Source organism: Ischnura elegans, chromosome 8 (assembly GCF_921293095.1).
Source record: "Ischnura elegans chromosome 8, ioIscEleg1.1, whole genome shotgun sequence".
NCBI classification, from domain to species: Eukaryota; Metazoa; Arthropoda; class Insecta; order Odonata; family Coenagrionidae; genus Ischnura; species Ischnura elegans.
In genome coordinates this window covers 22,917,380-22,941,838 of record NC_060253.1, presented here as the reverse complement: position 1 = coordinate 22,941,838, position 24,459 = coordinate 22,917,380, and the positions used below count along the sequence as shown (strand labels likewise).

The window sequence follows — 24,459 nt, the reverse complement described above, 5'->3', positions numbered from 1 at the left end:
ACCTCAATTTAGTAGAAATGCAGTTTACTAAAATCTCAACCGAGGACATCAAAATAGTTTTAAGAAAGGCACATATTTGGAAATCACCAGGTCCTGATGGAATTCAAAACTTCTGGTATAAACAGTTTACGTCTCTACATGGAGCCATAGCCAAATGTTTTAATGATATTATTAATAACCCAACAAACCTCCCTGATTTCTTCACAACAGGGATAACATACATGAAGCCCAAAACAATGAATACGGAAGATCCAACACAATATCGACCCATAACATGTCTACCTACTATATGCAAAATACTCACGTCTTGTATTACAAATAAAATATATAGCCATATTGACCAGAATACTATATACTTGCAGAAGAGCAAAAAGGATGCCGAAAGTTCCATATGGGATGCAAGGAGCAATTGACAATTGATTCTGTAGTATTACAACAATCACGCAAAAATAACAGAAACCTTCATGTTGCTTATATTGACTACCGTAAGGCGTTTGACAGTGTCCCACATAATTGGCTCTTAAAAGTTCTGACTACATACAAAATCCACGGCACCATCATTAAGTTTTTAGAAGCAACTATGGCAAAGTGGAAAACAGCCCTAATGGTCAATGTATCGGGTAAAGGCTTTATAACACCAACCATTGACATACAACGGGGTTTATTCCAAGGAGACTCATTGAGTCCACTTTGGTTTTGCCTGGCGTTGAACCCATTATCAAATGCCCTCAATAGCACTAAATATGGATACAAAATAAAAAATAGTACAAACACCAGTTTTACTTTGTCTCACCTTCTATATATGGACGATATTAAAATCTATGCCTCAAATGAAATACAGCTCAAGTACCTTTTGGATGTCACAAGTAGGTTCTCCGCTGATATAAACATGCAATTCGGATTGGATAAATGCAGATTGCTTCACATAGAAAAAGGGAAAATCAAGCACGGTAACTTCAATGTTACAGATGACGAGTCAATAATATCTATGGAAGCAAATGAGAACTACAAATACCTTGGATTCCTGCAAGCAAAATCAATACAACATAAACAGATCAAGAAGGAATTAACAACTGAAATCCATAAAAGACTAACATCCATCCTTAAAACAGAATGAAATGCACGAAATGTAATCAAAGCCATCAATACGTTTGCGGTACCTGTGTTGACGTATACATTTGGAGTGATTGACTGGACCAAAACCGAAATAGCAGGCATAGAAAGATCAATACGTACATCATTCACAAAATTTAATTTACATCACCCAAAGGCTGCAATAGAAAGGCTAACGCTACCCCGCTATATGGGAGGTAGAGGGTTAATAGATTTACAACAGCTCCTCGAAAACCAAATTCATGGACTAAAACATTTCTTCTACGATAAATCAAACAATTCGATGCTTCACAAATCAATAGTATATGCCGACAACAAATTAACACCATTAATTCTAAAAAATGGCACGACCGATGAAGCAACCAACACAGGAGCTGTTCTATTACATAGAAAGGTAGAAGTATGGGCCCAGAAGGAATTACATGGACGACACATCAATGACCTCAATCAACCATATGTTGATAAAATCTCATCAAACAAATGGTTGCCATTGGGTGAACTTTATGGAGAAACCGAAGGGTTCATGCTTGCAATACAAGACCAGGTTATGCGCACTAAAAATTATGCAAAGTACATCCTTGGTGATAAAAGCATAACAGATGACAAATGTAGAAGGTGTTTTCAAGTACGTGAAACAATCCAGCACATTATATCTGGCTGTAACATGCTAGCTAATACAGAATATTTAAGTAGACATAATCAAGTTGCAAAAATTATCCACCAAAAACTGGCCTACCAACACAAGTTAATAGATACTAAGACCCCATATTATGTGTACCACCCTGAAACAGTGCTTGAAAACGGCGCATTTGAAATCTATTACGATCTGCCTATTCAAACAGATAAAACTATAGTTAATAATAGACCAGATATAGTGTTGATTGACAAGAAATATAGAACTTGCTACATAGTTGATATTGCCGTGCCACTGTCGCATAACATCGAAAAGACAATTACAGGAAAAAGTAACAAGTACCAAGAATTGGCAATAGAAATAAAAAGAATATGGAATATGGGACAGGTTTATATAGCTCCAATTGTCATCTCAGCTACCGGTATCATTCCAAAACATATACAAAATAGTTTCAAAATACTCAACCTCCATCCAAATACATACATCAAACTGCAAAAGGCTGTAATAATTTCAACCTGTCATATCACGAGAAAATTTCTCAACCCAATTCAACAGTAAAGAGTTACCTTGGTGCGAACCCGTGCTCTTAACACTAAAGCTACTCAGTGAAAACTGAAGAAAATTAAAGAAAAAAATAATGATAATAATAACAAAAATTATTATTATTATGAATGAAAAAAAACAATAACTTCAGGAACAAGTAAAATGAACAAAATTTGCGGAAATAACAATATAAATTTTCAATAAGAGAGAACAAGTGATACTTTAACGTTGGAAATAAGTATTATAATTCCATTTAAATAAATCCATAAATGAAAATGACAATTTAATTGTTATTAACAATAACAACAGCAATAGTTATTGTTGCATTAACAATTGCAACAATGATATTTTATTGGTTGAGAATGTTTTATTATATATTATAGGTTGAGAAGGCATTCACAAAATACCGTTCCTACACTCAATACGACAAACTAAATGAAAGTGTAAAAGAAATTATCTACACCCTCAAGCAAAAACTTGCAGCCACAAAAATTAGACTCAACAGATATAATAATTTCAGAAGAAGAAAACTACAGAATTCCCAATTTGAAAATAATCAACGAAATATTTATAAAACATTGGGAAATAACGAACAGCAGAAATCCATTTCTTGTGAAAATAAAAAGCTGAGTAGTTTTAACTCTCAGGAAATGGAGAAATTTTGGTCAAATATATGGTCGAATGATACATCCCATAATGGAAATGCGCCCTGGATGAAAAATGAAAGAGCAGCAGCGGAAAACATAGAAACTATGCTTCCCCCCATTATTACAATTGAAATTCTGGAAAAAATTCTCAGCTGAACCCATTATTGGAAAAGCCCAGGAAGTGATAATGTACACAACTTTTGGTACAAAAAAATCACCAGCTGCCATAAGCTTCTACTAAAATGTATAAACGAATTTTTCAATTTTCCAGAAAATATTCCAGCTTTTTTAGTGGAAGGTAAAAAATATTTACTGCCAAAAGAAGTTGCATGTAACGATCCATCAAAATATAGGTCGACAACTTGTCTACAAACATTTTATAAAATTTTCACCTCTTGCATAACGGACGTAATCAACCATATATAGATGAGAACCACATTTTTACGGAAGAACAAAAGGGGTGTCCTAGAGGAAACATAGGTTGCAAGGAACAGTTGATAATTGATTCAATAATTCTTAAACAAATACAAGAAATGAAGAGGAACCTACACAGTTGCTACATAGATTACAAAAAAAGCTTTTGACTCTGTTCCCCATTCCTGGCTTACAGAAAAAATTACTAAACATCTATAAAATTCACCCAGAAGTTATTAAAAGTCACAATACCGTGATGAAAAAAATGGAGCACTATCTTGCACGTAAAAACTGACGAGGGTCTTTTACAGACAAATAATATCAAAATCAAACGGGAAATATTTCAAGGTGACTCTTTGAGTTCGTTATGGTTCTGCCTTGCGCTAAACCCTTTATCAAACCTCGTAAATAATAATTTTTATGCAGTCAAAATAACAGGAGAAGAACCAAGATGTCATACTCTATCACATATTTTCTATATGGACGATCTTAAGCTATATGCAGGATCTAATAATAATCTAAATCAATTAGTCCGGTTAACTGAAATATTTTTTAAGTATATAAACATGGAATTGGGAATAGATAAATGTAAAACTATCACAACAGTCCTAGGTAGAGTACAAAAGAATGATATTCCACTGCAGGATGGGAAATAATAGAGGCCATGGTTGAGGGAGATACTTATAAATACAAAAATACCTGGGATTCCAACGAGCAAGACGACTAGACTACTCTACGATAAAGCAAACACTTTCGACTGAATTCCAAAAAAGAGTCAAGAAACTTGTTCGCACGGAATTAAACAACAAAAACCTCACTTATTCGTTTAATACCTTTGCCATCCCTCCTCTGACATACTCCTTCGGTGTAATCAAATGGTCACAAACAGATCCAGACGACCTACAAAGAAATATTCTGTCCCAAATGACAGAGAAAAACATGCTCCATGAAAATTCGAATATAGAGAGGAGCACGTTGCCCAGAAAATTTGGTGGAAGGGGTATATCAAAACTTTCTCAGCTATGGAAATACTTTTTCAGCAAGAAATGTACCTCGAATCTCCTGAGATCTATCTGCGACGCAAATAATAAATACACAACGTCAAACCTATCTGACGAAATTACGCAAATTAGTGAAGCCACTGGTGCTATAGACAGTAAAATGTCAATCTGGAAAGCTAAATCCCTTCACGGAAGGCACACTCATTCCCTGGAGGCCTCTGAAATCGATAAAGATGCATCGCAAGCATGGCTCAGGCATAGGCAACTCTTTCCCTAAGACAGAAGTATTTATGATCGCAATACGAGACCAGGTGGTGAAAACAAAACATTATGAAAAATATATTATTAAGCTCACCCAAATTTATTGGATGAGAGATGCAGAAAATGTGATAATGCCTCTGATACGATACAGCACATCACAAGTGGATGCACTAACTTATCCCAATAAGACTATCTGCACCGTCACAATCAAATATGCAACATCATCCAACAGGAATTAGCTCTGAAGTATAAACTCATAGATGTTGGAGTTTAAGCACACACCTAAAACCATCCTTGAAAACGATCACTGCAAGATTTATTATGACCGTTCAATTATTACCGATAAAACAGTCCATAGCAATAGACCAGATCTAGTAGTACAAGATAAACTGCACAATTAAACGTGCTTGATAGACATTGCCGTACCTAATTCGCATAATATAACGACAGCCTACACCAACAAAATGGGAAAGTATGAAGAACTTAAAGATGAAGTTAAGAGATTGTGGAAATCAGATAAAGTACACATAATACCATCATCTCTGCCACAGGAGTAGTGCCTCATTCAATCCATCAAGGTCTTCAAACTATTGGACTGCCGAAAAACTTGTTTATTACAATACAAAAAGCAGTACTTTTAAATACTTGCCGGATTGTCAGAAAATATTTCAACACAGAGTAAAAAGACGAGAGTGCTTGGTGATACCCGAACCTCGCATAAAACAAGCAAAAATACTGTGAAAATATATTTTAAAAAATAATAATAATAAAAGTAGGAATAGTCATAATAATAGGAAGACCATCTTGATTCGTCTCCAAGCGTTCCCTGCATGTCATTTATTTAGTTCATAGACCACATATTTGGAGGGACAATGATACGTATTATTTGTATTTTTTTGCAAGTGTGTTTATTGTATTGGGGAAAGATTTTCGGATGAGAAAATAAAACAAACGTGCTATTTCCCAATCGTCTGACCACACCTTGGTTTTGCAGTGAGCTTATGGGATATCGTGCCGGAAGATTTGATCCGTGAACTAAGAAGTACAAAGTAAATTGCGCGGTTCATCAAATACCGCTACTGGATACAGACACCGTTATTCAGATGTTAAGAGAATCAGGCTGGGAGTTGCTGGAGACTCGGAGGCTGCGTGCTAGGATTAGATTGCTTGAACAATTAAGAATGGATGTATTTAAGAGTGACACGTGAACATAATACTCGAGCCCCACTATATTTCCAGGACCGACGGAAGCGATAAATTATGAGAGATATATTGCCGAACGGATAGATGTGGGAATTCGTTCTGCTGGTCGTAATTTTATTTGACCATTTTCTTTTTATGTGTAAACGGCTGATGACTTTACATTACCTGCCACACGTCTTTTTAGGCGACTTTCGGGGTCGTATGTAGATGCAGATGTATGAATGCATTACCCACCTGAGCATTTGTCATCCGCCTCAATGTAGTCTTTTCCTTGTGTGCACTGGCACGTCCATCTAGTTATTCCGTCTGATTCAGTCCTATTCATGCACATAGCATTAGCCGTCATGCATCCATCGTCTGGCGAGCATGGCATTGCATGTGCTGGGGATAATAGAGAATAAATAATATATTAGGTGACAATCATTGTCATGTTTTCTCTTTTGAAGTACTTAGTGGTAAGGAAAATCGATTGATGCTTTCTCTCATCATCTGCCACGCGCCCTAATAGACCGGCAAGTAGGTCATTGCCCAGTTGCAGTAATGCATGAATGACTTGGAAATAAATGTCCTTGGAAATATATGTCCTTAAACCCAATATAACAGGAATTAAAGTCTCTGAAGCCAGTTTTTCGGTTGGCGAAGCTATTCTCATCTTGTGGGAGAATTTTCTTTAACCTTTCCGAGGGTGATGATGAACATGAGAAGGATTGGCTTCAGGACATTAATATATAATTTTCTTTTTAGCCAATTATCAGTTCTATCCACCTTTGATGAGGTTTTTCATTACGATTGTCAGAAAATCCTGAATTATGATCAAGTGTAGACTCGTAATAAGAGAGGGTGCCACGGGGACATGAGAAGCCGTCTAAACTCCTAAAATTAAGTTCAGTTTCCCGGAAAATGTGGTGTTCGTCACGCTAAACGCGATTTTTAATTGCGCGTGGATTCATGAATAGCTATCCGTTACATAATGCATGTTTCACCAATTTCACGTAATTATCTCATTCATATAACGGATAACTTCAGACTTTACTTTGTTAAACCTCTCCATATTGAATAGAAAGAAATAAAACTTTGTAAGGTTCAATATTATTTTAATAGGGGCACAACCCGGGTTTTGTAACGTGGTTACATCTTCTGGTGACTGATCTTACATGATTATACATACATATTTATGCATACATATGACGGTGAGGACATCTATCGGAAGGGACATGACAAGACCAATCCAACTTCGCCAATTATTTATTAGATTGCGAACTCAAAAGTGATTTCAAGCCGAACAACCTCCGCTCAGAAGGAAACATAATGACAACATTTCCAAGAAAGGATACTATGCAGTGCTTCTAACGAAATTCCCCCAGTGACACATGTCCTTCGGGGAAATAATTAACCTATATCCGCACCATCCACAGCCGTACTCAAAGACCTACCATAGACTTTAGTGATTTGGATAAATCAATGTATCCCGCTAATCCTCTTTTTCTTCCCCAACACCGCCACCTTCCTTACCTCTCGTCTCCTCGCCCACTTTAACCCCGCCCTCCCCTCGCTGGTCAGATACCGATCCTCACAGGAAAAACCCTCGTCCCAAGTCAAGGCTGCCCCTTTCCCCACACCCCCATTCCATTCCGTGCTTAACCCCCACCCCCGCCCTCTCAAACAGTCCTTTCCAAGACTAGCGATTTGATCGTTGGATCATTCTTCCACTTAGGATAATCCTCTTAAATCCCTGGCACAGTAATTACTGATGCCTGGTTTCGCTAGTGTGTGACCCCTTTTCGCTTCTATAGCGCTAAGGTGTTTTTCCCCGTCCCATCCCTTCTTTCCCTCTCCCTACCACTGAGGCGTCGACGGGCTCATTTCGCGGCGGCGCACAGTGGGCTGAAATCGAAAAAAACTGGACAAAACCTCGAAAGTGGTTTTTTGAGTATGGAAGTTGAAACTTTGCACATTTTTTGCCAACACAATAGTGCATTTTTTGACGCAAAATATTTTTCATAGGTTAATTTTTTCTATAAAATACATGGCCTCAAAGTTGAACAAATTTGGGGCAAATTGCCCGCTTTGAATTTTTTTCGAAATTCAGCATGTTTAAACTAATGCCACACCTTTAGTAGTAATTCAATAGCAACAAAAATTTGTAAAATTGTTAAACGGTTTGTTAGCATTGATTAACATTAACTTTCACGACTTATTTGTTGTATTTGTGACCAATACAATACAAAATGACGGACCCTGTTTTTCGTCGAATTTTTGTGTTTATGTAGGATTTTAAAAAAAGGATCACCGAGTTACCTCGAGATATTTACACCACATATACAACAAAGTATATAGATTATGATAATCGGAAGGACAGCTGCGACCACTCGCGACCCCGAAATTAAGATCGATTTTTCGAACCGTCGGCACCGCCCGGAGCTGGCTGCTGGCCACGGGAATTGCCGTACTCGACGGATGTTGGATAGTGAATCATTTTAAGCAAATTTATAGTATAAAAGCTATGATAAATTATTGCTACATTTATCTTCCTTTTGTTGTAACCTGATTTCTTTACTGTCTTGTAATATTTATCGTCGATGCAGTACAAAATGGCGGACGCTAATTTCAGTAACATTTTTGCCCGTGTGTGGCTATATAAAAAGAAGGACACCGAGTTGCTCTCATATATTTACATCGTAATTGCATCAAGCCTTTTAGAGTCTCCATCCACAGAAATAATCTGCGACCGTTCGCAACAAACAAAATAAAATCGATGTTTTTACCGTGCCGCGCAGTCCGCGGCTGCTCCCTGGGCGCATGGAATGTCGTGACGCAGGGTACATCATAAAGCGCTATGAATGCATAGTCTTTGCTGAGGATGTACTTAATGTTATTATTAACTGTATAGGCTTTTAGGCTTTTTTCTCAGTCCTTCCATTTTCATAAAAGGTTATCAATGAATATCTAAATAACTGTTGAACTTGCCCTATGTATATGTAATAGCATCACTCCTAGTCGGTTGAAGAACTGTCGGTTTCACTTCTGGGCTGCAGGATTTCTGGGTCATCGTCATTTAGTAACAGTAAATTCCTCACTTGTATCGGCTTTCTTCGGGATTTCTTCGTAATTAGGCGTGCGGCGTTGGATATTACTGGATCTGAGGTCAGGAGGAGCCGGCGAATAAGTCATCGTTGGTAGATATTCTTGAGTGTTTCCTGCTAAAGCTTTCTCGATATTTTCTTGTGTCTTTATTGCTTGCTTCAATTGCTTCTTCAGATAATTACCCTAGAGGAAGAATCATCTCTCAAGCTATATCTGCTCCGTGTATTAGGACCTTATGAACGGTCGGAGGCATGTAAAACGATGGGTACAGAGTGACGAAGAGCACAGCGGTTTCCAAACAATAATCTTTGAATTTATCTTCTTTAATGGGTGTTTCTCTGGAAATAGCCTTCAAAATCGCTTGGAAATCTTTTGATAATCTCTTCATCAATTTCTGCAAATTAAGCATAAGAGATTTAGCTAAAATTATAAGGCAGCAGTTGACAGAAATGCCAATCGAGGTTGTAAAGTCAGACCTGCTTTTTCATCATAATATGAATTAAAATGTTTTTTCCTAATATTTCAGATGACAGAGTGGGATTTTCAAAGAAACGGCAAGCAGTATTGCCTTTGCTTTGCACTATTTCTTTCAGCCACTTAATATTTCTCCTCAAAAATCTTTCATTATTTCTACTGCAGGCTTCCCATTTCTTTTGGTAGCGAATCAAAAAATATCGTTTAAGAGAGTCACTAAGGCCCTTCGTAGCTTAAATATTACCTTGCGCGTGAAATTATTTCGTCAAATATTTCATTAAATATTCATATCTCTCAACAAAGGATTTACATCCGGATTTGACAACCTTTTTATGAAGCAATAGACGAGTTACCTCGAGACCAGACATTTTATAATTGCTCCAAAATTGTTTTTCAATTCAACACTGGTTCTATTTCAGTCGAACGAGTTACAAGTAACATAAATGAAAATTAAAGAAATGGTCAATTCTATAGGCGTTCATGGTATATAAAAAAGGGAAATTGCGCGCTTATAGCACGAGGCAAAATATAAAGAACTAAAAATGAAAATCTCTTACCACTTTGGATGATAGATACCTGGAGAATGAGTGATTGACTCCGCCAATGCAGTTAAAGCAGAAAACCTATGAGATTCCCCGGAGTTCTCAATATCCAAAGCGCGTGTATCCGAGTGCATCCGAAATCACTGCAGCACGACTAACCTCTTTCACTTTTTATTCAAAACTAAATACATAAACGCATTTCTTTCTGGAAACAGAATTTCCGAAAAAGATAAACGGGACCGAACACGAGCAACGTGGGGTCATAAAAAGACCCTTCTCGCGACTACCGTAGGGGGTGGACAAGCAAATACCAACCAGCTGCGGGCTGGTCGGCTGGTTGTAAAATCTATTTCGTCTTTGAGGTTAGAAGCAGGCTAATAGAGCCGTTTTAACCATCCAAGGGGTAATATGCACGTGCGGAATTGTCAGAGTTTCAAGTCAGCTTGTTTGCATTCGGGAATTTTATAAATAGTCACTAGTCAGTAAAAATGGATAGAGGAGCGAATTAATTTACCTAAAGTGACAACAAACCAACTTGAAATGAAATAGTAATAATTATTTCGGAATAAATCATATACACAGCAAAGACTTCATAGCGCTTTATGATGTACCCTGCGTCACGACATTCCATGCGCCCAGGGAGCAGCCGCGGACTGCGCGGCACGGTAAAAACATCGATTTTATTTTGTTTGTTGCGAACGGTCGCAGATTATTTCTGTGGATGGAGACTCTAAAAGGCTTGATGCAATTACGATGTAAATATATGAGAGCAACTCGGTGTCCTTCTTTTTATATAGCCACACACGGGCAAAAATGTTACTGAAATTAGCGTCCGCCATTTTGTACTGCATCGACGATAAATATTACAAGACAGTAAAGAAATCAGGTTACAACAAAAGGAAGATAAATGTAGCAATAATTTATCATAGCTTTTATACTATAAATTTGCTTAAAATGATTCACTATCCAACATCCGTCGAGTACGGCAATTCCCGTGGCCAGCAGCCAGCTCCGGGCGGTGCCGCACGTTCGAAAAATCGATCTTAATTTCGGGGTCGCGAGTGGTCGCAGCTGTCCTTCCGATTATCATAATCTATATACTTTGTTGTATATGTGGTGTAAATATCTCGAGGTAACTCGGTGATCCTTTTTTTAAAATCCTACATAAACACAAAAATTCGACGAAAAACAGGGTCCGCCATTTTGTATTGTATTGGTCACAAATACAACAAATAAGTCGTGAAAGTTAATGTTAATCAATGCTAACAAACCGTTTAACAATTTTACAAATTTTTGTTGCTATTGAATTACTACTAAAGGTGTGGCATTAGTTTAAACATGCTGAATTTCGAAAAAAATTCAAAGCGGGCAATTTGCCCCAAATTTGTTCAACTTTGAGGCCATGTATTTTATAGAAAAAATTAACCTATGAAAAATATTTTGCGTCAAAAAATGCACTATTGTGTTGGAAAAAAATGTGCAAAGTTTCAACTTCCATACTCAAAAAACCATTTTCGAGGTTTTGTCCAGCTTTTTTCCATTTCAGCCCACTGTGCGGCGCCTCTTTCCTTTTTCCTTCCTTTCCTCCCCCTCCCTGAATCAGCACGATTGTTGTGTCCCGGCCCCGTGTGTTGTCCTCTCTCAGGGGTCCCCTGGGCCCTCATTACTTCTTGTCATGTGTGTTTATAAATATAGGATGCATGTAAGATCAGTCACCTGTAGATGTAACCACGTTATGAAACCCGGGTCGTGCCCATATAACAGTACTAGTGAACCTCACAAATTTTTATTTCTTTATTTTCAATTCTCTCATTCAATTGATGCATTAAAAGTAGAGATGGGTCAAAAAGAACCAAACTGCCAAAACGAACTGTTCACTGAAATGAACCGGTTCGAAAATGAACCGTTCTCTAAAACGAACGTTCTCTGTTCACTGTTCATGTCGGCACTGCACAATTGCGGCGTACTCGGTACAGTAGGTATGATCATCAAGAGGCATTTTGAACTGCAGCTTACTCGAGCAATTGCGTTGTGGGTACAACAGATGGCGGTTACGAGGGAGGCCATCCAAGGCCGCCGAGGTGCGTCGTAGACGACCGAGCCCCTCCCCTTCTTTCTCTACTATTCCCCTCCGATAGCCACTGAACGGTTCGTTCTAACTAATATTTGAACTGATATTTAAAATATTAGTTCTTTCGAACCGTTCGAAATAACTAATATTTGAACTGATATTTAAAATATCAGTTCTTTCGAACCGTTGGAAATATTAGATCAAATATTAGTTTCCTCGGGGCGTTCAGTTGGGATATCGCATTCATTTTGATTTCGTATTTTGAACATTTGTGGATCTGTGGATGCATCTCAAAAAATATTGTTTAAAACGCAATTCATGAACTTAGGAAACGATTGAACTAATGATTGTGGAACCTTTTTTTCGGTCTCTTTACCAAGTTGATATTTGGACTTAAGTTTTTGGCGCCTACGATGAAATTTTTTAATGTGAATGCATCTCCAAAAATATTGTTTAAAACGCGATTCATGAACTTAGGAAACGATTGAACTCATGATTGTGAAACATTTTTTTCGGTCCCGTTACCAAGACGATCTTTGGACTCAAGAAAAGACTTAAGAAAAACATAAATAGTGGATACAATGTGCTCATTTTATATTGTCATCATGTACTCTTTTTTAGTTATAGACTTAGTTTTTGGCGCCTACGGTGAAATTTTAATTTTTTAAGTGCGCTGTATTGTGCAATGTGGATGCATCTCCAAAAATGTTGTTTAAAACACGATTCATGAACTTAAGAAACAATTAAAGTCTTTGGACTTAGTTTTTTCAGTTGCATCATCTAACTAGGAGTTTAATCGTTTTTTAAGTTCATGAATCGCGTTTTAAACAATATTTTTGGAGATGCATCCAAATTTCACATCACACCGCACTTAAAAAATTTCATCGTAGGCGCCAAAAACTAAGTCTATAACTAAAAAAGAGTACAAGATGACAATATAAAATGAGCACATTGTATCCACTATTTATGTTTTTCTTAGGTTGGTCGTACAGATATTTACTTTTAACTGGTTTAATCTATATTTTACCATGCGTCGCTTAAGAGTTCTCAACTGATGATAGTGGGAAACACATATTTGGCTCCAAATTACATCAAATTACTTGTTCGTATCCGCAAACTTTGGCAAGCTTGTATTAACCTATTAATTGCACACCACACTAAGCTTTCATGTACTCTAAACGCATGATAAACAATATTTTCTACCGAATGACCCTACCTGTTCACTATGAACCGATATTTTGAACTGTTCTTTTTACTGAACAGGATCAAACTGAACGGTTCATAAAAATGAACAGTTTAACCCACCTCTAATTAAAAGGGGATGGTTGACCTCGATTAAAAATGACCTGTTCACAAATTAAAGTTCTGGCCATGCTCTTGACTGAGAGGTCTCATATTCTATTGGTGACTCCTTCAGACACTATATCGTAAATTGTTGTTCGTAAGAAACTCAATGATCTCCCATTTTCACTTAAAACAAGACAATTGCCCTACTTTTTGTGATCCAACTGGCATTACTCCTTAGTCTACTGGCACTGATTTCCGCTCAAAACTCACGATCGCGAAATTTGTGATTCCCACATGTATTCCAGGTCCGATAGAAGCGATAAATTAAAAGAGATGTTTTGCCGAACGGATAGATATGGGAATTCGTTTTTCCCCCGAACTATAAAGGTATTTAATAAACGCTAGTCCCAACTTCGTTAGAGCATTTACATTTCTTACATTTCGTTGCAGTGAAGGTAGTATGTGATTTAAATAACACAATATCACATGTGCGAGCCTCACCTTTCCCCGCGTAACCCGGATCCCTTAAAAGTGGTTTTATTAGTATTCACCATATTTAGTCTATATGTAAGATTGTTCCCAATTAAGAGCATCCCACTCTATGAAGGTAAGTATAACACGTAACAAGATGAAAATAAGTATTGCTTCCCCTTACTTTTTCATTCTGCTGGTCAAAATGCTACAAATTAAGGTCGGCCTAAACTCTGGATTACTACACCATCACTTTGACCTCATTTATTTTACGCGTCTCAACGAAGATTAGGATCCCAAGGAATTGTGGCGAAAATAGGAACCATCGTATAGTGCTCCCATAAATATTGTATGCAGGATTATCCACTCTCGTGACTACAATGATTCCCACATGTTACTGTAGACAGTGGCGCTGTAGTCTCTAGGATTCTTATCAATACACGTATACCCGAAAGATATGCGCTAGACAGAATCTAATCGTTTTTTATCATTAAATATTTGCATTTAGCTGGCATTAGATTAACTGTTAGAATTCAACGATTTAATTCGTTAGCTTAGCGTACCTTTTGAGGGCTAATAAATATATGGACATGCATAGGTACTGTCGACTGGAGCTCCAGAATTTACGGCTAACGGCGGGAATCAATGAAGTCGCGGAAGACGAGAATAGGGGGGCCTCCTATGGTAAATAAAACTCTATGATTGCTCCCTTACCTCCCGATGCCGGGATCACGGATATCTTTTCAATATACCATTGCGATGGACTGATGCTCATATTTATCTCCGACCGCTCTGTAAGAGGTGACGGCAGAGTGTACACGACGCGAAGTTCCTCACCTTCCTTCGGCTCAAGTGCTTTATGCATGGACAGCTGCCTGTCGCCCAACTTCATTTCTGTGAAAGAGATTGTAAAATACAAAGCACGTGTTTTAAATAACCATTGTCCCGCACGCTGAAAATACTTCAAAGTATATTTTTCATTCTAGCTGTATGTTTAATGCAATTGAACATAGCCACAGTTTTGCGGTACCCAAAATAGAAACATAGGAATCTAAAATGCTATTCTGATTGATGAGTTGAACATAGCACTCCATAATGTTTTGACTCGCTATCAGCCCTTTAAAATTGAAAATGTTAAGGGCAATTCATAAAGTGAGTACTGTGGACGTATTCAAGTAGAAGCGAGTGAAATTGCCGCAGCGAGAACGAACATCTAATCGAAACCAAGATTGAATGTTTCATGTGTTTTTAAGCCGTCAAATGGAATCAATAGATGATGGTGATTAAAACGTTGTTATCAGCATGTGAATATATCTAGTAAGATTTAACTTTTTTATGCTTAATTTTTAATGTAGCTTCAATTAATGTTTGCCAACTCAATTATAGAAATAATTTGATATGATTATACTTACATAAAATTCAATATACATGAGATATACGTCGATTCTTATGTTCTTTGGCATTTCAGTAGATATATTTGTTTACTATCGTTATCTCAATGCAGGGAGCATATACAAATATGGCCTGCCCTGATCAATTTACGCTATTAAACGGAGATGTCTCTAGGGGGCCGAGTAGAGATGACATTGCCTATGGCTAATGCATAGGGATGTTAATGCATGTGTTATTCTTAGCCAATTGTGGAATTTTAAACCGCTCATAGGCAGAAAATTGTCATTTTATCTATTTAATTATGTAATCTGTTCTCAACGCTTATAAATAGTAAACGGTCACCTCGATATTTGTTTTTCAAATGCCTATGAAATACTAGATTATTTCTTTTCATTGTACGGATAGTGTAAACAGGTCAGGTAGTTTAAAATATGTTATATTGAATTATGCAGGACATCGAATTTCGGATCAGAATATCGGATTTCACATTTGCTGCCTAAGGTTTCTTTACGTTGACAATTTTTATCTTTCTTCTTGCATGGTCCAAATTCACCCTGGTAGTTTTTTAATGATTGTATTTCTAAAAAGAAAAGGTTACCTGAAAGCAGATTAATATTTGTAAAATGGCATACGAAAGCAGATAAGTAAGATAACGACCAATCAAAATTACAAACATTTTATCAACAAGCCAAAAGCACAACGATCAGTCGAGCGAATATCAATAGAGAAACGTAATTTTTTTATGCCTCACATCATTCAAGCAAAGTTACTTCCGGGACTTTTTTGCAGAATATAAAATGCTTAGCCCACAGACTTTCCATTTTTTCTTTCATAGTTATGTCACAGTGTAAATTTATGAATTCAATTGTATCTCCTATTTTTATTCAAAACGAGTATTTGATTGGTGTTTATTTATAATTTACACTTAGTTAAATGGACTTTTTGCTTAAAACAATAATAGAATTGTATGCAATAGCTATTTTGACACAAAAGATGTATGCAGAAATCTCCAAGCAGCGAGAAAAAATTGCTTTGACTGGAATTCACCTTATAATATAACCTTTGGCAATCTTCAACGACGAATTTTCCGTTACCTACGAGAAGTGGATGAAATCATTGTAAATAAAAGCATAGCGGATACTAAAAAAGCGTGAAAATTGTGCTAATTACATGAATGAATGAGGAGCCGTCGACAAAATCAACGTATAATTAACGTATCCCCCTTCAACGACCGTGGATCAGACTCATACCAAGATTTTATTTAGGTATTTAAAGTTTTTGTTTTTACTGCTCCACTTTCATATTTTATGTGCATTCTCAGATATTAATATTATAAATAACAAGAATAAAAAAGGCTTCCGAGCCTCTATCGTCGGATATTTTGCTTTAAATTGAAAAGAATCAACACGTCTCACCAACGAAGCTCTCACAACTGCTGGCAAGTCAAACAAACAAACACAACAATTGCTACGTTTGATTTTTCGACACTTATGACGTCATCGAGGCTTCGACGGTAGTGGCTTGGGGGGAAGGGACATTTTGACGCACTTTAAAATTCGTTATTTTTATCATTGAATATTTCGCGAAGGAAAACTCAGATTTACATGCGGTTTTCTTTGTTGAAATCAGAAAATAATTTTCTGTCCACCTGTTTAGTAAAATAATTCATGGAAGTACCCATTCATGTAAATGAATACTAAGTCCCCCATAAGAAGACTGGAATAAGCATCAATATTTTAATCTACCAAGCCTTATCCAAGAACCTTACCAAGTGTATCGTTGAATGTAATTTTAATGCGTTTCACTCCTGAGCTGATAGTTACATTCAAACCAATGTCAATATAGGGAATTGCAACTGAGAAACTTCTACCTGCGAGAATAAAATCCTTGAAAGAAAGGTAATCCCAACCGAAACCCTTTTTTTCCCACATAATTAATATTTCCTCTTCTTTAACGTCAATAGTAGAACCTGGAATGGAAAAATAGAAATTAGGAAGAGAAAATCACAATTATGAGAACCAATTAGCTATTTCGCCCGTTTAACGACCAATTTTAGTGGTGCTATGTGGCCGCCGACTACATAGAAGGTAGAAAGTGTTCCCCATATTACCTGAACGCGACAAATGCATGATTTATGTGAAAACATCCATTAATTAAAATTTATACTTTACGGAACATTACTTGGATGTCTTTTACTTTTCTAAATAATATAATGCTCCCTGGATTGCATTTATGAATATTATAAGCACTATCAAAACAATCTCTTAATGAGCCTTACTGAAATGATGAAACGATGTACCTGCGCTGACATGATTACTTGTACCGAGCTTATTTTCACTGACACCCATAAATATTTATACCCATAATTGCCTCCTTTTGGACTTCATGGCCAGCGTCAACAAATTTTATGCAAGGGCGAAGCGATGAAGCTAATGACTGTGACACAGCGCACTCACGTTATTCCTCGCCAATTCAACAGTAACCCTACCTAAAAATCTAATTTCCTTCGCTACCATGGAATCGCGCGGGATGGATTCAATTGTTGGAAGCCTTTCGGCGTCATGACATCTTCGCGCGTTTTGTGTACCATTGCAAGGCTTTCCTGATACCAGTGGCGCAGCGAGGAGCGGTTTTAGGGAATAAACACCCCCCCCCCCAGAGCTCAAAGAAACTTTTAACTATAATCTAGTTTGCTTTATTGGATTGATATTACTAATATAATAGTGTAAGTATTAATAAAATATCCCTCAGAAAGCCGTAAAACTCACCATTTTGAACCATTTATCTTAAAATTTCGCAATTTATTTATCTCGCACCTACCGCTTATCCTGGTTGGTATTCCATACCCCCACACACCCCGATATTAGTTGCACGTAAACCCCCCCCCCCCCCCGGGCCTTAATTCCTAGCTGCGTCCCTGCCTGTTACCATGAGTAGAACAATAATTTATGGACAGAATGAATTAGCATCATGTTTACACTTCAACGAGAAAACTCGGTTATTTCGCGGCTAACCTTCATTCCTATAAAGACCTGGTTATGTGGTACCAGAGAGGAGTCCTCGGTGGTACATTAGAGTGTACAAGAAAATGTGAGAATATCTGAATTTCAGAATGAACGCGAAAATTCACCGTGTAACCACGCGAAATAGCAACAATTTATGAATTTCTGAACGCCTGTTCTAATTTCGTTCAGACAATCATACAAGTTGGCAAATAACACAGTCATATCGGAGTCACCTGGTGGCAGACTACGAAAACAACATATACAGTTCATTGGCTCGTATTGGCGACTTCTTTGTTTACGTACGGCTCCGATAGTTATTTTGATTTTGACGTCTTACTTGTTTTGGATTTTTCACTGATTGGATATGGGTAGCGATAGGATGAAACATAAGGAATGGGATGGGTAAAAGGAAGGATCGGATGTAAAGGCGCTGAATGTATGAAGCGCGAGAAGCGTCCAAGATTGAGATAAAAATGATTGTTAAAACGTAATAAAGAAGTAGGTTTCAAGTACTATTTACGCTGTATTTACTCGAGTTCCTGTTTTTGAACCGAGACCGACTGCAAAAACGAGTCGAAATTTTACGTTTTGCTTTGACAAGTAGTGAACATGATGGGCACCGAAGTAATAAATATTATTAATAAAAGCCTCATATTTATTGTACATTCTTTGGGCGTGCGCCGATTCACAGGAGGAGGATGGTGAGAAATCACGACACACTCGCTTTCAGGTGTAAAACGCAACTGCCATAGTAATGTCCTGTTTATTGTGTCTCAAGCCTTAAGAGCACGAATATTTTTTAAAATGTGCTTCTATTATGAAACACTACTATCCTACCAAATCTGAACGATATCGGCGAAAGACACTTCGCTAATGTTCCTTGTTAGAGGCTCCTTGCGACGAGTGGCCGGGCGCCCATTACATTCCTTATTTTTCCCCATGGTTTGATCATAATCAGTATTTATTCTCCTAAACAGCCACTTTCCTTATAATTTGATCCTACAATGGGCAGAATAATAGGTAAATTTTTAGGGTTGTTTACAAAGTGATATAAGTGACAATTACTAAATTTGGTGGTCATCCGAGAAAAACTGGCGACTCGATAAAACACTACGGTAACCCTTCTTTATGAGTGTACTTACGTTGAGAATATCCCGTTGACAATATAGATAATGTATTTAACTCCATTCTGTGGATCAACAACCACTTATTCCTCTTATTTTTGTCCCTGGAACACAAGAAGAAACCTTCTCCGACGAGTAAATGGAGGTACTAGACGACGGGGCACTTTATATGGTTTTACGGGATGCATGATTTATATGGTTTTCCCTCGTTTTTCTATTTAAGATCCATGCTGCAATACACTTACTGCATTAAGCAAACGATTTAGGTGTGTAATGTAGATCACAATCTACAATCAACTCATATTAATTTAATCTTTCCAAATCCCCCCAAACAATCACCTTTATTTTACAACGCCTGGGCAACCCAATATATTCTCAATCCGAAGTTTGACGTTAAAACAGCAATTATATTCGCCAAATTTTCGTTTCAGCCCCTGCATGGGCAGTTTTTCTATCCATTTCCTCAGTCTGTCATCAGTGAATACCGTGCCGTGATGTGACGCGCGCACGCTACGTCACGTGTTTTCAAGTAGTCGATGAAGATTATTTTTTAAATAATCATAGCTCAGCTAGAAAACATTATTCATCCGCGAAGTTTCCGGGAAGTATATTTGGGGTAAGGATCTTCTTATTCTAGTACTTTAAAAAAAGTGAGCATGTTCCCCACTAGTTTATATTTGAAGTTGAAATAATTTGCTGCTCATTTAAAAATGTTCGCAAAAATGTCCGAAAAAATGTACCATTTAACCACCTATTCGTGCATCATGTCCATGTGAATGTACAAGAATCTGTTCAGAAAACCATTCAAAAATATGTACAGAATCTTGTACATTGTAATATGCCGTGTAACCAGGCCTTCAGTCAACATACCAAAGGATACATTCAATTGAATTTTCCAGTGGGGTTCCTAGTATAAGAAATGGAGCTGTCCTGAATATTTCGAAATGTTTTCTTCTTTTAATAGTCTTTGACCAGCAATATTTATTCCGTGCTTTAGTTTTTTGAAATCGCATTATGTTGTCAAAATTAAATCATAGATTCTTGTGACAATGGTGCCATTGGCATTTAAAGGGGCATTACGGGCAGATATTCCCTGCTTGTGGACATTGGATTTGCGCATTTTAAAGAAAACATTTAATATTATGCGGCAGAATTATGTCATTCAATTTTCAGAGTTTTGGAGAGTAATTACAAATTTTAATTGTTTTTATTTAGTGACAATATAAACTATAATGTAAAATTGAAAAACATGGTGACTGAAACAACTGAAACCTTACCATCTGCCTGATTTTGTTTACGTTTTTAGCGAAATATTTTTGAGATAGTGGGAAGTAACTTAATAGGTATTCGTAGAGAGTCATTTTCCCAGTATTTATTTCCCTTCAGATTTTAATCGGTCACCTCGGCCGTTAAAATAATCTTTTCCCATGACCTCCGCGTATTTAACAATTAATAGGCCAAATTTGACCGGAGTTTGTAAATGATGCAACTGTCGATCTTACCGAAATTTTAACACTCGGAGGTAATGTATACTACAGCGGAAAATATTATTGTATTTGGAAAAATATCAACTGTGGAATTTTACTATTAGCTAGTAATTATTTGGCTTTTTTGAAACAACCAGGCAAAAAGTATGCCCTAGTAATCTAATACATTAAATAAAATCCGAGGATTCAAATGATATTTTATTTTACTGACAAGGTTAACTTACCGTTTTCCAGGTTTATTTCAACTCCTTTCAATGGAAAATGCCATATAGGCGTTCGTGGATGAAGGATGACACTCAGATAAATATTGATTGTAATGCCACTCATGAATTCAATTGTTAATGCTGGAGTCAATGACTGATTATTTGCCGTCCATATAAAATTATAATAATTGGTGGTATAATCAAGTACTATAACATCTTTAAAATCTGTGGATGGAAAATGATAATGATGAAGCAATTGAGTTCCTTGATCACGGTGAATATCTATTCAATACATTTCGTTAAAATTTTCAGCGATGAGCATAAACATTCTGAAAGCAATTTAATGTGGTTCTTCTCATTATTTAGCTATCTAATCCTCCTTTTTAAGCACTTAAAGTTACTATCGTTCACTTTTAAGGATACTATGAAAAATCATAATTATTGATGGTTGACATTTCGGAAACATTTTTAATATTTTGCTTCTTTGAAAATGTCCTGTTTTTCAAATTTTTGTATTTTTGAATAGGAATGCCAACCTTGAAAATCTCAGAATAATCTTTTAAGTTTTTCTGATAGTATGTACTACATTCTTCCGATATATCTAGTATGATAAAAGAGCTGATGCATTTTTTGATACAGGTGAGGGTTGTTCCATAAGACCAGAAATTTGGGAAAAAATTCCCTTAAGGGAGCAGATTTCTAGTAAAATGGAAAATCACCTTTCTTTGATTCCAAATTCCAATAGTCTTTTTTTATTCACAGTAAATTTTAAATAAACTTCTTTGCCGATTTTTTGGGTGCAAAAATAATTAAAATGCACCATTCGATACTGGGAGAGATTATTGTGATGAACTAAACGGAAGAGGTCACTCACACAAAGTCCACATCAATTGCACTTCAACACCTTCGACTGAAGTCGGTTTTTCTGGCCTCAAGGTCAATAAGGTGCCCATTGAATATCGTCCACGTGCATTTGCTTCTTTCCCCTTGCTTATCCAATAATGAACCATCCTTTCTTCATTTGGTTCTGATAGGAAAAGATTCACTTGAAAGTTTTTCAAGAGATCGGCAGCTGAAAATGATTGTTATAAGAGAAATTAACTTTAAAATGTGTACTCGAAAGAAAAGTCAAATCGCACCTAGAGCTTTACATTATTTCAGCAAAACCTTTCTTAAAAAAGGTCTTTGTTTTAAAATTACTATCTAATACTTAAGCCATGGTCCAATATGATTAAAATTAAATGTTGATTACAATTAGTAGTGCAATGCAACGTAATGTGAAGGATCATTTCAGATTCACAGCACCAAACTCAATATGTTCACCACAACGTATCACCGTGAGGAATGTATTAAGGGCTCAAGGGGAGCCCTTCAGGGATACCGGGGCCGGGAACCAAGCCAGAGACTTACACGCCTGATCACCCGGGAAGGGGCTGAAGAGGAAGGGTAAAGAAAAGAGGCGCCGCACAGTGGTCCCAAATCGAAAAAAGCTGGCCAAAATTAATAACGTCGTAATTTTAGCTGAAACAGCAACAAAAGTGGGCGACTCTTACTGATTTTTATCGTCTGAATCCGATTTTGGCATTATTTTTACGATGTCTCTTCATTTTAGCATTTCTTGAGCTGTTATTATTTAAACCATTTTTAGAAAATCTCGATATAGATGTCATTGCGATTGGCGATAACTTGGTGTTCGTGGAGAGCTTAAAATAGTATAATTTTAAGGTAAAAGATGCATAAATTGTTGTTAAAACCCATTATAGAAGTTACACATGAAATTGGTGAGATTCGAACCCGCGACCATCAGCGTAGTCGGTGAGATACCAAAATCGGAAAAAATACGCCCACTCACTCATTTTTGGCTTCCATGTATTTGATAAGTCACATTAGATAATATAAATGACTGATATTAAGAACATTAAGGAAAATAATGTTCGAATTGCATGATAAAATCGCTTTCATGTATCACAAAGAACAAATTTTAAAAGAAAAGAAGAAAATGCTCATCTGTCCTCGAGCTTTGATTCCACTTTCTCAGGTATTTCGAGAAAACATTCTTATCACAAAACGCGTCATAATATTTTTTGCATGCTCGATTTCATTCAGTCGAAATCTTGTTTTCAAATGTTCCACGACATATTCCTTCTTCTTCGCTTATTAATATTCTATTCTCTCTGTATTTTTATTGTACACCGCAAAATACAAAAACATTTGCGGCACACATATTTCAAATTTAACACGAGTATTTACGAATGTAATGATGAATGTGATTTCTAAAAGTTGTCTTTTTTTAACCAATAATACCAACCGGAAATTATGAGTTGACATTGAATAAAAGATATACAAGCTTATATAGACTTGCCTCTGAGTTTCCGGCGTATCCTGAAATTTGAATGCCAAACATTGCCAAACCAAGTGCTTTAATTATCTGGACAGGACAAGTTTCTCGAGTTAGCCGTGTTAACACAGTTCGTAGCACAGCACTTTTTCACTAAGAAAATCATTAATTATTTCTGAGTGGGAAATATTCACCACATCCATGCAATGGCTCTGGTGAAGGAGGGCGTCATCCTCATTCCATTATTATTAAAAAATGCACTTGCAAGATCCACGCTCCATTGGTGGGTTTAGACGAATGTTTCCCTCCAAATTCAATCCTATCTACGTGTATGGGCTGTAGAAATGATTCTGTGTACAATTCTTGGCATTAGGGAGCATTTATTTCTCCTTGCGCCAATACCTTATTTCGGAATATCTTGTGGTTACTGTAAGGTTCTCGTATAGTGACTTAGGTAGTCGCTTTTGATCACTCATAATGTTTCTCATTAAGAGCATGAAAACCGGCCCTCATTGGTTTCATGAATATTTGAAGGTGAGTGCACAAACGAGAAGTGTGCATACGATAGGCGTGAAGCACTTATTTATGTAATCGTACAGGATGTAGAATTATGCTAAGTACACACCATGCAAGTTTGACCACCGATACAGGAATATTTGAGCGATAATGCCACTGTCTCCCGCTGGCCGCCGGCCAGCCGCCCTCAGCGGAGCGGTGCACCGTTCAACTTAAAACCCTCTAGATGTCGGATAGGCAAGTATAGGCAAGATTTTTTTTCTCCATCTTGTTGTACATACTCTTCCTAAGGATTCAGTATAGGAATCTTCGAGGGGTAAGGAGGGGCACAAAACTATATCGACACATTTGACTCAAAATAGGCCCAAAAATAGCTAACATTATAAATAATTAAATATTGATATAATAAATTCTGAAACGAGCAAAACATGCTATAATATTGTCAACAAATATGCAAACTTACCATATTAAAATTGACAAATGAATCCCATGAAATTAAAACAGTCATTTATTAAGTTGAATTACCCTAAAATCGACTATTTCTACGCCTCGGGCGTTTTAGGCTGAACATGCCCATGTTTGACGGGTTACACAGGTCAACATAATAATCACACAGACCTATCAGGTACGAAATATTATAGGCCATATT

The 24,459-nt window shown here is 36.9% G+C and overlaps 1 protein-coding gene across 1 annotated transcript in view; it reads right to left on the bottom strand.

Annotated features, from left to right (window-relative positions):
* LOC124163828 (adhesion G protein-coupled receptor L4-like) overlaps positions 1-16,986 on the bottom strand; it is a 34,973-nt gene extending 17,987 nt beyond the window's left edge. The window contains exons 1-3 of the mRNA XM_046540930.1: positions 16,906-16,986; positions 14,460-14,639; positions 6,051-6,197 (exon numbers count right to left, since the gene is read on the bottom strand). Of these exons, the coding sequence (XP_046396886.1) occupies positions 6,051-6,197; positions 14,460-14,637 (325 nt within the window). The 5' untranslated portion in view covers positions 14,638-14,639; positions 16,906-16,986. The remainder of the gene's footprint in view (positions 1-6,050; positions 6,198-14,459; positions 14,640-16,905) is intronic.
* Positions 16,987-24,459: the final 7,473 nt, after the last annotated feature.